Genomic DNA, 13563 nt, shown 5'->3' with positions numbered 1-13563 from the left:
TCATGCATATTTAATTTAACAAAATATAAAATTAATCATACCAATTTCTCCTTTCTGAATAAAACAATAACTTCAGAATGCTTTAAATATGAGCCACCCTCTTATGGAGGACATGTTATTGCTGTATGGTATTTTAATTCTGTTCTTTTTTTTTAACACTATACATTAGCCATTAATATTGCCGTTATTTTATACAGACGATGTTTGCTTGGCTTACTCTGTATGTTTACAGTTACATACACGAAAGCCTTTGGTGGTGAATCCTATCAATTTATTTATTCTCATTCTAAACACATAGTTTTATGAGAAAGAATTATAGGCTGACAGTTGTGTCCAATTAAACACTTAAATATACTATTCCACTTTATTCAGATGTCTACTGTTGCTCTTTAGAAGTCTGATATCAATTAATTGTTTTTTGTATATTTTTTGTTCTTTATCTCTGGCTGCTTTTCTCTCTTTCTCTTTTTCCCTTAACTTTATCTAGGTATGGGTTTATTTTTTATTTGTCCAGCTTCATAGATAAATGAAAAGATGGATGGAAGGATGGAGGAATGGATGGATGAAAGGATAGATAGACATAAATTGTTTGCTTTGTATATTTTTTATTTGTGAATTGCATCAGTTCTAAAATTCTTAGCCATGATCTCGTCAATGTTTTCCCCTTTGGAGGTCTTTGTGAATAGATTTGGCCTTCTCCTTAAATCTTTTTAGCTCCCTTACATATCTGCTTTCTTCTTTTCTCTCTGTACTCCATTTGGGGAATTTACCTCAGATCTACTTGCAAGTTTTTCATTCTCTCCCATCTTGTTTAATCTATTATTTAATCCATCCATTAAAGTAGAAATTTCAACAAATATATTTTTCATTTCTAAAATTTAACTTTGATACTTTTCAATACCTGCTAAATTATTTTATAGCCCCATGTTAATAATTCATTTTTAAATTATACCTTTCACTTCTTTAAATATTTGTTATACAATTTTTATATTTTCCATATTGGATGATTCCAGTATCTAAAGTTTTTGGCAGTTAAGTGTGTTGGTTTTGCTGGCCCTTAGTCAGGATGTTCATTTTCTTTTGGTATTTCCTTTACACCCTTTAATTCGAAGTGCATATTTTTTTCCTCTTATTCCGTGAGATCTCTAGGTCCTAAACAGGTGATGCTTTCCATCAAAAAGTGTTTGATAATGGGAACATGAGAGCGTGGGGGGATATACTAGACAAAAAAACACTTCAGCTTTTTTCAAGGGTCTCTGGCTCACCGTGGGGAGGGGAGCTGCCTATGTTTATCTCCCCCATCTTCTTTCAGTGCAAGACCTGGCTCCTCAGATGATGCTGCGTTAACGTTTGTTCTCCAGGCAGAGCCTTTGGATTTGTTGAACTGGCTCCTGCATACTGTTCTTGCTCACTTTATAGCACTCAGCTTAGATGCCTTTTGTTTTTGGGGAAGAAACAATAAAAAGGCATTTTGGAGATTTTCCTTCCTTCCTGAAAATCTTAGCATTTCTCCACAATTGGTGCTATGGCCAGAATCTATGAGTTCTATAGCAAGAGGGCCCTTCGAGTCTCTAGTCTTCTCTTACAGCCACAAGCAAACCAAATCCAGGACTTGTCCTTCAACATTAAGATGTTGGACAGAACTTTTCTCTGAGAATAGTAACAAAGGAGCAGAATGCGTGTGGATAATATAAAGCAAGTTCTGTTTTAGACGCAATGGCTTGGAGATGTCTGTGACACCCACAGAAGCCACCAAACCTCAAGGGATGGAGAGAAATAAAAGGAAATGGAGAAGGAGATTCTTAGGAAATATCAGAAAGGGGACGAGAATGTGTGTCCCAGAAACCAGCTGTGCTCCCCACTGAGAGGGCCGCACTTGTCCATCCCGGGAGCCTTCGTGCCTAAGAGACCTGCAGGGACCTTTCAGTTCCGTCAGGAAGGGCAGAAGCAAGGCTGGCAAGCTGGGAGGGCGGAAGTCTGAGGCTGACACCAGGAGGAAGAGAAGGACGAGGTCAGGGGACACGCGCAGGGAAGGGAAGATGTAGAAATAGAGCCGTAAGTGAGAGACGTCACCTCCCCCATTGGCCTAGAAGGAAAAGAGGATCGGGTAAGTGTCGATTCCGAGCAGCAAGAAATTTAGAGAATTCTTGCCGCTGATTAATCTTTTTTACCAAGGAAATAAAAGGTAAGCCTGTGGTGTAAGACCAGGGAACCGCATTATGGGATTGAAATTTTAAGTAGAGCAGAGAGGGATGGCAGAGCGGATTAGCAAACCACAGAATGACTGCCGAGCAGCAGGGAAGGACCAACTGAGGATGCACGAGGTAAATCTGCAGAGCATCTGCTGAGAGGGCTGCGTGATTTTTCTCCAGCTAAGGCTGGCCTGGGAGCAGGCATGGAAAAGACAGGTCTTTAATATATTCAAGACTTGTAATTTTCTGGAAAGATACCGTAGGTGGAAAAAAACTGAGGGCAATTGCTCAAGGCTATTGAAAAGAAGGTTGAAGTGATTGAAAAAAGAAGACCAAATGAAGAAAATCTTTGTCCTTGAGCTTTCTACACAGTCACAGAATAAGAATTTGAGTGAACAAGTACATGCATGGACTGACAATAGGAAAACTGAATTTATGATTTCTGACCTAGAGCATTTCCCACTGAAGATAATGTCGAGGTGTGGGAATGATGACCAAAGTGGAGTCAGGGTGGGGGGACAGATAGTGGAGGGATGGATGGTGAATCCTTAGATCCCTGCGGCTGAGAAGATGTGGAGACGGAAAGTTGGGGAATTGAATGGGTTCCTAAGATGTCATAACTGGAAATGGCAAATAAACCCTCTTGTCTTACTCAGTGTATTAGTCTGCCAAATGGGTGCTGATGCAAAATACCAGAAATTGGTTGGTTTTTATAAAGAATATCTATTTGGGGTAAGAGCTTACAGAACCCTGGCCATAAAGCATATGTTACTTCCCTTACCAAAGTCTATTTTCACGTGTGGAGGAAGATGGCTGCCGACGTCTGCGAAGGTTCAAGCTTCCCGGGTTCCTACGTTCCTGGGGCTGGCTTTTCTCTGGGTTCAAGGTTCCTTCCTTCCTGGGGCTGGCTTCTCTTTCCTCTGTGTACTCACTTCTCAGGGCTCCAGCTTAAGTCTTCAGCATCAAACTCCAGCATCAGAAAATCTTCAACTCTGTCCTTTGCCATGCCTTTTTTCTGTGAGTCCCCACTAAGGGGACTCTAATCATAACTCAGTCATGCCCAGGAACACATCAGATTACAAGCATAATCCAGTATTTCTTTTGGGAATTCATCAATAATATTAAACTGCTACACTCAGGAAATGAAAAAGCTGTTCAGGACCTCCTCATGAGAGTAGAAAGGTGTATAGTACATCACTAATGATGAGAGAAGTTTAAAAAAGGTATTTAATAGTCATTTCCAAAAGTAGAGTGAGCTCCAGATAAGCGTGGATTAGTCATTTTCTGCTTAAGGCCCTACCAAGGGATGGGTGTTATTGAAGCACAGAGAGCTGGGATTAAACAGCCTGCAAAACTAGAAGAGTTTGGGGGTTGGAGATTGCTACCAAAAAAATAGCATTTACTTATGTGGATTTTAAATGAAATCGACGCTACATTCCTGTCCCTGGTGTCCTCAGGACAAGCTCCCTGGGAAGCAGAGAGACTAAGTGACAGCAGCAACGCCACTCAACCCATTGCTTCTGGGGTTTTGAATATTTCATAAAAGAAAACACAGTTTTAACTACACAGTTGACCTGGGGTCAATGATTTTTGAGATAGGAAGATAGCATGGAGCAGTTACCAGATTCCCAGGATTTAGCATTATCAGTTTAATGCAATGAGAATGTGGATTGTCTCCACAGGCTGAAGCGTGTTTGAAGCCTCATCTTTATGCCCATATTTTCATTCAAGTATGAACTTTTCCCTTTTGACATCATGTCTTTTATAAAAATTGCAGTATAAATTTCAGGGCAAAATAAACAGAAATGGGAAAGATTAATAGCAGAAAATGAAATACAAATATCTAAAGGTAAAAATGCTTTAATATATTCAATTTTTTTTCTCTTGCCTACTTTATAGACTTTTTAAATTAATAAATTCTCTCTCTTTATATTTATGTATATAATCCTGTATGAAAATTATTTATTCCTCATCTTGGCTCAAGAACCTTTTCTACTTTACAGCCCAGTGTGTTTGGTTTTTAAAATGCGTATGACTAGTCTTGAATGAGTTTCTTCTTGGTTTCTCTTGCCAGTCAAAAGAGAAGCAGTGTGAGGACACAGAGCCAGTGGGAACTTCCCAGACCACCACCACCAAGCAGACGACTACCACCCAGTTCAGCGCCTTGACCACCGCCCGGCGAGCGGCCACGTCGCAGCTGCCCACCAGCCTGCCCACGGAAGGTGGCTACAGCTCGTTCACCTTTCTCTTTGGAGGGAAAATGACTGTGTTGACATGTGCCAGGGTAGCTTTTAGGAGAAAAGTCATTCTTTGATTAACTGAATTTCTAAGGGATGTTTTAAGGAGAAAGGACCTAATTATTGTGTAATTAAAATGCTAGGCTTCCTTCACGCACTGAGCCTTTTAGTAAGACTTCGCTTTTAGGATGGTCCTGCTAATTGCCTTCCCTTGGAAAGAAAGACAGACTTCTGAGACTGCTAAATTTTTTTTTTTTTTAAAGATTTATTTTTATTATTTATTTAATTTCCCCCCCTCCCCTGGTTGTCTGTTCTTGGTGTCTATTCGCTGCGTCTTGTTTCTTTGTCCGCTTCTGTTGTCGTCAGCGGCACGGGAAGTGTGGGCGGCGCCATTCCTGGGCAGGCTGCTCTTTCTTTTCACGCTGGGCGGCTTTCCTCACGGGCGCACTCCTTGCGCGTGGGGCTCCCCCAGGCGGGGGACACCCTTGCGTGGCACGGCACTCCTTGCACGCATCAGCACTGCGCATGGCCAGCTCCACACGGGTCAAGGAGGCCCGGGGTTTGAACCGCGGACCTCCCATATGGTAGACGGACGCCCTAACCACTGGGCCAAAGTCCGTTTCCCTGAGACTGCTAAATTTTGCAGTTAACAAATTCAGCCTTTCAGTCGCAAGTTAGAAAGGCAAAATGCCTGCAAAAGGTCCGCTGATTTTGGATTCTAAGCAATAGATAAATTCTACTCATATGCAGTTCTAATGTTTTCCTGAGTAGAGTTAAGGAAATATCTTGGTCTACAACCAGTCGAGGGGCACTCCGTATGCACCGTGAAAAATATTTCCTGGGCTAGGGAAGGCAGAGATGTTCGAGCCTTAAGGCAGGGGCACAGCCACAGGGGAAGGGGTGAGGCCAGGCACTCCTGTCCACCTGCTGTCCCAGGTGTCCCTTCAGAGGTGCCCAGTGGGGCCACGAGAGCATGCAGTAACTGGACATGAGTTGGCCAAGAGAAAGACCTATGGGGAAAAACGGCCTTCCTTGATGTCGCCATAAACCTTGCTCTCATTTGAATAAGAAATTAAATTGAAATTTGAAACTTTAGTTTTTAATTGAAATGTCATTGGACTTTAAAAGTTGACTGAAATAAAATGAGTCAGAAGGCAGCTGCCAAATGCATTTTATTGCTTTTGAAAGCAGCATGGCACTTTAATCCATGTTTTATGGATTGTTATATTAATGCTTATGAAAATATTTCTGTAATTTCAATCCTACCCTCTAGAATGAAGTATAGCTACTGAAATGAAAAAGGAGTAAATCTGACACTTTATCTGGGAAGGACAAGATCTTTCAATAGATGATTTGGGTCGTGTTTATCACTGGACATAAATATTTAACATTTGAAATGAAATTTGTGAAATTGACAAATCTTTATTACTCCGATTAATTTGGACATTTCTTGATCTTGATTTTTTAAATGATTAAAATAAGGCCTTAAGTTAAAATTGTAACTATTTGCTTTTCTCACAGATCTTAGCAATCATGCAGTTCTTTATGAAAGTGTGGTATTTTAGAACTATACACCACGTAAGGCTGGGTCTTGGTCTCATTGCAAAAGAAATGAGTCCAATAAATTATTGAAACCAATAGTACATGTTACAGGTAAGGTAGTTAGTAGAAGATTACTTGTCATGAGATTTGTGCAAATTCGACCATTTTTCCTATTATAGTAACTTTAAATTTCTCTTCCAGATGATACCAAGATAGCATTACATCTAAAAGACAACGGAGGTAGGAAATGACTCTTCCCTTTCCTAACTGTTTCAGATACGCAGCCATTTCATTTATTTAAACATGAGAAGGGACTTGGGGACTTCTGAATATGAAGTGTGGGATCTTATTTTATCCCGTTGGTATTTGACAGGGGAGGCACTTAGTGGGTTAGCTAGAAAAGGAGGATGAAATGGTTTCAAAAATGGAAAGAAACTCTAGTCATTGTGTTTGTCTACAAAACTGCATGACACCACTTACCAATTATAAAGTGGAGAACCCGCCCACACATGTTATTGCGCTTTGCTGTGTTCGCTGTTTGCTATAATGTGGCTGACTGATTGTTCAACATCCTCTACACATAAAGTTGAAGAAAAGTAGCTGTACGTGTGGGGAACTATCGTCCTAGGCCTTTCTGTCTGTTTTGTGAAGCATAACACAAAAATTAAGTATTCAAAAGAACGGAACATCTAGTTAGAACCACACTTAAAGGTTTTTTTAAAGACAGTTTATAAATATCAATAATGATACTTGAAAGTTTTGAGGAAAAAAATAATATATAGAATGTGTAAAGCTGTATCTTTACATTTCTTATCAGTCCATTTGGAAGGGAAACTTCTCAGCCTTTCCTTAAAGATCACTATTGCATCAACTGCCCACCGCCTTGCTTCTGTGTTTAGTGTTTTATTTCATAAATTTCTTACTGGTATTACTGGAGAAAGTGGGTAGGTTTAGAGGTGGTCATTTGCAAACAACATGCTGGGTAGAAACCAATTATAATCTTAGAGCTTGAAGAGAGGGCAGCTGACTGTCCCCTGACGAGGGCCTCCCCGAGTGGAACGGCGAGAGTTTGGGGGAGCAGCCCTGAGGTGGGGTGCCTCGTTTTCTGGGAGGGCTGGGGTAGGTGGGGAACCGTGAACAGGTGTGGAACGGGGAATGTGCTGGAGCGGCTTTGCTTATAGTTGGGAGCGGCTTCCCTTGTAGTTGCTACATTTAGTTACTGATTGGGGGGCTGGTTATGTGTGCATTTGCTATATTAGCCCCACACTTTCACCGTATGCCTGGAGTATTCCAAACTGCGAACAGAAAACTCAAAGGATTGCTGTCATCAAAGAGGTGTCATCAGATACTTTGGCTGAAGGGAAATGGAAGAGGTTTTTTGGTGAAGAAACGTTAAAAGCCTGCCTGTCTTCCCTGGCTCCTGCTCCCTCTCTCCCTTCCTTCCCACCTGCAAAATGCCTACTACTCGAAAGGCACATTGGCAAGCTCTGGGCGGTAGGAGTGGACAGTGCTGAGACAAACTCTCTGCCTTCTGCTAACATGCATTCTAAAGGAGCTCAACCTTGTGCTAAGAATTTATTACCTTGAATTTCTCCACTACTCAGCCTTTGTGGAGTAGCATCTCATGAGCCCAATGTTCCCTTTGGGAATAGTTTTCTAGAATATTACCAATTAACCCAAGAAGAATCCTTACTTTTGTTTAGTGCAGTAAGAAATCTCAAAAGTTTGAAGATTTCTTAAAGCGGTGCATTAGACCTAACTTCTAATGCTGAGAAGTCAAGTTAGGTAAACCACGGGATTTCAGCATACAGTTATTTATTTTTTTTGAAAAGCCTACAGTTGGAAATTCACACAATTTTTCTATAATTGGCATGCAGTGTGTATCCATCAGAATTCCAAAATATCACCATACAACTTCAACTGTGTCAATGTACTCAAGCTCTCGTGTCCAGGATTGTGTACTTAGAACCGTCCATCCTGATTTATGTGAAGATAAATGTGTCTTCAGAAAAGGACTTAAGTTAAAATCACACGTTACTTTTTACAGCACCTTTATAAAAGCAGTATGTGATCATTGCTCTTTATTTTATGGAATATGGAGATACAGGAAGAATTACCAATTTAAATCCTACTTAATTAGTTAATTAAGCATGTTGAAAACAGAATTCAGAATTGTCCTCCCCCTCCAGGGTAACATTTTTGCAAGATTGAGATAATCATAAAAGGTATGCCTAATTGAAATGTTTTCTAACATTTCTTGAGAATGATTTTTTAAGGAGATGCAAGGTAATATTTTGTAAATTGCTCTAGATTATCTCAAAGAAATTTAGCACATTTTATTTATTGATATAACTGGCTATTTTTAAAAGCACTTTAATCTAGAATTCTGCACTATTTTGGGAAAGAAGGGGTGAAGTTTTTAATGTCGTGAACATGTACGTAGAAATCCAAGACAGCCTTGACATATACCTTCTCCTTTAGGTGGTGGGTTACCTCGACTCCGAGTAATTCTGGGACATTTCTAAAGGCAAAAGGAGCTGATTTGCTTAGTAGATTCCAGAGTTACTTGATTACACAACTTCCTCTCCAGGAGATTTTCCTTCCTCCTTGATATGAAAGCATAAAGTGCTTCTAGCAGCTGGACGTCAGAGTCACACACGGGGGTCTCCGCATGCCCCAGACCACAGCTGAGTTACCACCTGCTCAGAGTCTTTGAAGGAATCCGGTGGTGCGTTGTGTTGCCCGATACATTTAGATCGCATCGAGGCAGAACCTTCGAACGTCCAGGCTGGGTGTTTAATCAGGGACATTTCACTAGGCTGGGGAGAAATTCTAATCTATCCAAATTATTTGGAGAAAAGAAAGTTAAAAAAAAAAAAAACCTTGAATCTAAGTTAATGATCTCAGATCGTTGGAGGCCCCTTAGCCAGTTAGAGCTGGGCTGACCCTTGTAAATGTATTAAAACAAAACAAAAACAACGCAGTAGACCCAGTATGAAGACCTCGCTTTATCTCCAACCGAAATACTGCTGGTTGCATGCTTATAATCCTAAATTAAAGGTAGTTCTGACCCTTGCCGAGAGCACGCCTGTGCCTTATGTACGAGGAAAGCAGAAAAGTGAGGAGGGGGAGGGGGAAGAGGTAACGATGGAGAAGAAAAAGCAGCCGCGGAGGCGCAAGGAGGAGAAGGAGCCCTGCAGTGGGGCCCGCACTGAGTTCTTACCACGTCCCAGGCGCTGTTCTAAGTGCTGTGCAAACGTTTCTTCACTTGTTATTTTAGAGCTGAGGAGGCAGAGGGGCTGGAAGGCTGGGGGAGCCGGCTGGTGCGGGGCGGAGCGGGCACGGGTCCCTTTAGACTTGACATGGAGCCAAGCCCTCAGCCCCCTGCTCCCTGGCGTGGGTCCCTCTCAGTCACCCTTCATGGGACAAAGGGCACTGTTTGCAGTTCTACTTCACCTGCTATAATCTTTCATTTTCTGTAAGAACTGGCTACACTACAAGCGTTTGAAAATGAAATTTCCTTTCCCCCGGAATTCTGCATTAGTCTCTATTTTGCCCTTTCTATAAATCCATGATGCATACATTCTCCTGTGGAATTGAATCAAGTTAGAACCGTTGACTTACGGCCTTCACACGCGAGGGCTTCTCTGTAACTGACGGTCAGCATCTACCTTAGAGTTCTTTCAGTCTTCTTGGTCGCTCCAGCAATTCAGCTTCAGTTCACCAGTAGCAGGAATCTCAGAGTTTCCTCTTTGTGTGTATGTATAGCACTTAAAACCACACCTTCTGGGGTTTTCAGCCCTAGCAAAAGCTTATTAGCAGAGGTACATTTTGAGGGAATGACCTACTTATAGACTTTAATAGGTACAGCTGGCAAACACCTTCTTTGGCATTTGCTGAGGATGCTTCCAAGTGGTTTCCCCACCCAAATAGATACGCAGTGTCTACAGGATGCGGAGATCCAGGGCTGTGAAGAGGTCATAGGTCAAACCAATGGCAGGGTCTTTTCATTGAGAAGTAAGGTCTCCAAAGAGATTCTGCTCAATTTAGAAAACGGAATTGCACCACTTCACCCCACTCTAGATGTTAAAATTATTTGGGGATTTAAAATCTGAGATTCAATTTCATTACTCAAGAATTTGTGAATTGAGATTTATCAAAGCACCAAAGCTGTATTTTCTCCTGGTTCCTCAAGACAGAGTCAAGTTCCTTCTCAAAAACTATTTGAACGGCAGCTCTTAATCACTAACACTTTTGAAAGCATCACCATGCCACACCAGCATGGGCAGGTGGTATCGTGTCATCTCTTCTTAACGACACGGATTTTTACTAAACCCAGACTCTGAAGGGCACATTGTCAAGGCAGAAGGTGATGTCCCCCTCACAGATGCTGACGTTGCTAACGGAGACAGTAAGCCGTCTGCAGAACACGATTACAAAAATTCATGGGTGCGAATCTGCAAAGCAATCAACTTCAAAGAGCTAACACAGGTACTTTGAATACGCTCCTACAGAATGGCTGCTCAGAATTCTCATTCCATTGTGTTCAGAGTTTCCTATTTCTGTACATTCCGTACTTTTCATCCAAAGATAAAATGTAAGAACATTATTCTGACTTTTTCAGTGGAATACTTCTAAGGTTATGTTTTTATGACAGAGTCTATAGTGACAGATCAAGTGTCTAAGTTTTCATTTATCATTCAGTCAAATGATTTTCGTGCCTTTCATACATAAATCATCAAAGTAACACAGTTTTTGGTATTTTTTCTTACCTTTCCTGGCTATTTTTTTAATCCTCTTCTTGCACACAGATCACAGTTTTATAAGGCAAGGGAAACTGTTATTTCCTTTTGACAGGCTACTGAATATCTATCACTGTCTGTTTCCAAAGCTGTAAAGTACCTTGACATTTAGTTTTATCTTTTGCTTTGTTTAGCTGCTTTTCATGGTGGCACTAACTCTATTATAGGCATGTATGTACTAAAATAGTGAAATGTTCTTATGCTTTAAAAAAAAATTTCCCTAGGAAATTAATCGCTGGGAGTCAGGACTTCCCTCTTTATATTTTGCCTGAAACTATAGTTCTCAATTTTGTCTGCACATCAAATGACCTATTCCAACCTAATTTTGCTATTCCCGTTCATAATAATCCAAGTTTTATAATAATCCCGCTCTTCTCCCAAGTAAATCTGAATTTACGGGCATTGGACTCAGGCATTAATATTGTTGTAAACTCCCTAGATAATTCCGGTAGAAAGTTAAGTTGAGAACAAATGTCTGATGTAACGCTTGATGGATATCTAAATGCATCAGAATCAAAGGAATAGCAGTAAACTCTATTCTGAGATAGATTTGCTGAGGGGAGGCCCAAACCTCTGCAGTTCTAACAAGCTCCCGGATGATGCCAGTGCAACCCGTCCACGGAGCTGCCTGAATCCCGAATTTCTTTCTGCATCTTTATTTTTTGAAAGATGTTGAGTAAATGATGTCATGGAGGTCTGGTACAAAAATGAAAAGTATGGAGGACTCGTGGGGAAACATGGCATTGGGAGATTTGTGAAGAAGGCTGAAAAGAGGCTCAGAAAAGCAGCAGGGACATGAGAAGATGCATCCGAAGCTAAAGGAGAAGAACAGTCCCAGGAGCAAGTGGCGGACGGAATGGATGCTGCAGGCAGGTGGAGTAAAACCAGAACAGAAGAGCCACCTTTCCAGGGGAGTCGCCCTCAGCTGGACAGTCACAGGCGGAGTTGGGGAAGGCTGTGGGCCCAAAGGAGACGGGCGTCGGCAGGGACAGAAGCCTGAGGAAAAGGGAGGCAGAGCTGGCTCTTGTCCACGTTTTAACTGAGCAGCGTATTTATGGGCCTGTCCAGGAGCAAGGCGCCACGAAGAAAAGAAAGCGGGGAAAGACGGCCGGGAGGGAAGGGGCGCAGGCCAGGAAGGCGGGTCAGCGGCCTGGGCGAGGGGAGGGCGCTGTCCTCGGGGGGAGGGCAGCGACGTGATGAGGAGGGCGAGAGCGGAGGGGTCAGCCCTCAAGCCCAGGGGCGGGGGAGGCCTCGCCGCGTCCCTGAGCGCTGGCAAAGGCTCCAGTGGGCAGGGGCAGGCTGCGGGGCGCGCTCGGCCGGCGCTGGCCCTCCGGGGCCCCGGGAAGCCGCAGGGCATTGGGTCCCCTGCGCTCGGCTTGCCACTGTGCATCGCACATGGGGTACACTAGGCTCCTTCAATCCAAAAAAAGGTCAAGTGTCTATGGGCAGAGAAGATACGGTATTTTTAAAAGGCGCAGGGCTGTGAAGGGAGCTGTTCAATCCATTAGACGGTAAATTTAGCTTAATCTTTTTCAACAGCCAGACTTTCAATGGTTTGCTGTTCCATTAAGGCTAATTTTTGCTTTCACTTTATCCTGCAGTGCTCAAATAATACCATGCTTAAAGTATATTGGGTAGCAAGGACTGGAGTTAATTATTTAACACTAATTCATAACAGTGCTGTAAGCTACTTTGGCCAAATGTTATATTTCAGTTACAATAATAAATTAACAACTTGTTGGATAAAATTTCAACCATACGTTATTTTAACACATGTTGATACTATGTGCAAAATCACTAAATAAAAAATAAAAAAACATGTCATGGCAAATCACAGGAGGAATTTTAATGGATTTCTGAGGGATATTTGGTTAACCCCAAAGAAGGTGGGAAGTAGGAACAAAGGACTAAACAAGAGATAGACACAAAGAAAACAAATAGCAAAGGGGAAACCAAATACAACCATACAAACAATGGCATTAAATGTAGATAGAATAAAAGGAAAAGCAAGATCCAAATTTAGGCTGTGAAGTCTAGGTATAGGAGATGTACATCAAAATTAAAGATATGAAGATAAAAATTATTTCAAAGTAAAACAATAGAAATATGTATACCATGCCAATATAACCAAAGGAAAGCTGGAGTGGCTATGTAATTATCAGACAAAGCAGATTTCAAGACAAATCTAAAGAGACATTTTCAGGAAGGCATTAACTTCATATTAAAATTAGACAAAAAATTAGGGGAAAAAGTATAAATATAGAATTGGTGTATTATCAGCCACTTTGATCTGATTGGTGTTTCTAAAACAATACCTAATAACTATAGAATAAAACTGTTTCAAGTGAAGTAATTCACCAACATAGTCCATATGCTGAGGCATAAAAATCCTTAAATTTCAAAAGATTGAAACCCTGCAAACTATGTTCTCTGAGTACAAAAGAAGAAATGAGGAACAGGAACCATAAGATATCTAGAAAGGCCCCAAATATGTGAAAAGTAAATATTATGTCCAAATAATTTATGAATCGAAGGGATCATAAGGAAAATTAGAAAATATTTCAAGTGAATAATGGTGGTTACAGCATATCAAAATTCATGGGAAACTGCTAAAAATATTAAAGAGGAAATTTATAGTTCTAAATTCTTATTTTAGAAAGAAAAGTTTAAAATGAATGAACCAAGCCTCCAATTTAACATACTTAAGAAAATGAGCAAATTATGTCAAAATTAAGTAGAAAGAACTAAATAACAAAGAGTAGGGAAAAATGAAATGGAAAATAGACAAAG

At 41.1% G+C, this 13563-nt stretch overlaps 1 protein-coding gene across 2 annotated transcripts in view; it reads left to right on the top strand.

Annotated features, from left to right (window-relative positions):
* The window catches only part of PLXDC2 (plexin domain containing 2), a 425672-nt gene that overhangs the window by 357430 nt on the left and 54679 nt on the right, over nucleotides 1–13563 (top strand). Inside the window, exons 11-12 of one of the 2 annotated variants that reach the window (XM_058297885.2) lie at nucleotides 4267–4414; nucleotides 6173–6211. In XM_058297885.2, the coding sequence (XP_058153868.1) occupies nucleotides 4267–4414; nucleotides 6173–6211 (187 nt within the window). The remainder of the gene's footprint in view (nucleotides 1–4266; nucleotides 4415–6172; nucleotides 6212–13563) is intronic. The other variant, XM_058297886.2, reaches the window with a different exon arrangement.

The sequence above is a fragment of the Dasypus novemcinctus genome, chromosome 5 (genome assembly GCF_030445035.2).
Source record: "Dasypus novemcinctus isolate mDasNov1 chromosome 5, mDasNov1.1.hap2, whole genome shotgun sequence".
NCBI classification, from domain to species: Eukaryota; Metazoa; Chordata; class Mammalia; order Cingulata; family Dasypodidae; genus Dasypus; species Dasypus novemcinctus.
The sequence above is the reverse complement of the archived record's forward strand: the minus strand, read 5'-3'. Positions and strand labels throughout refer to the sequence as shown.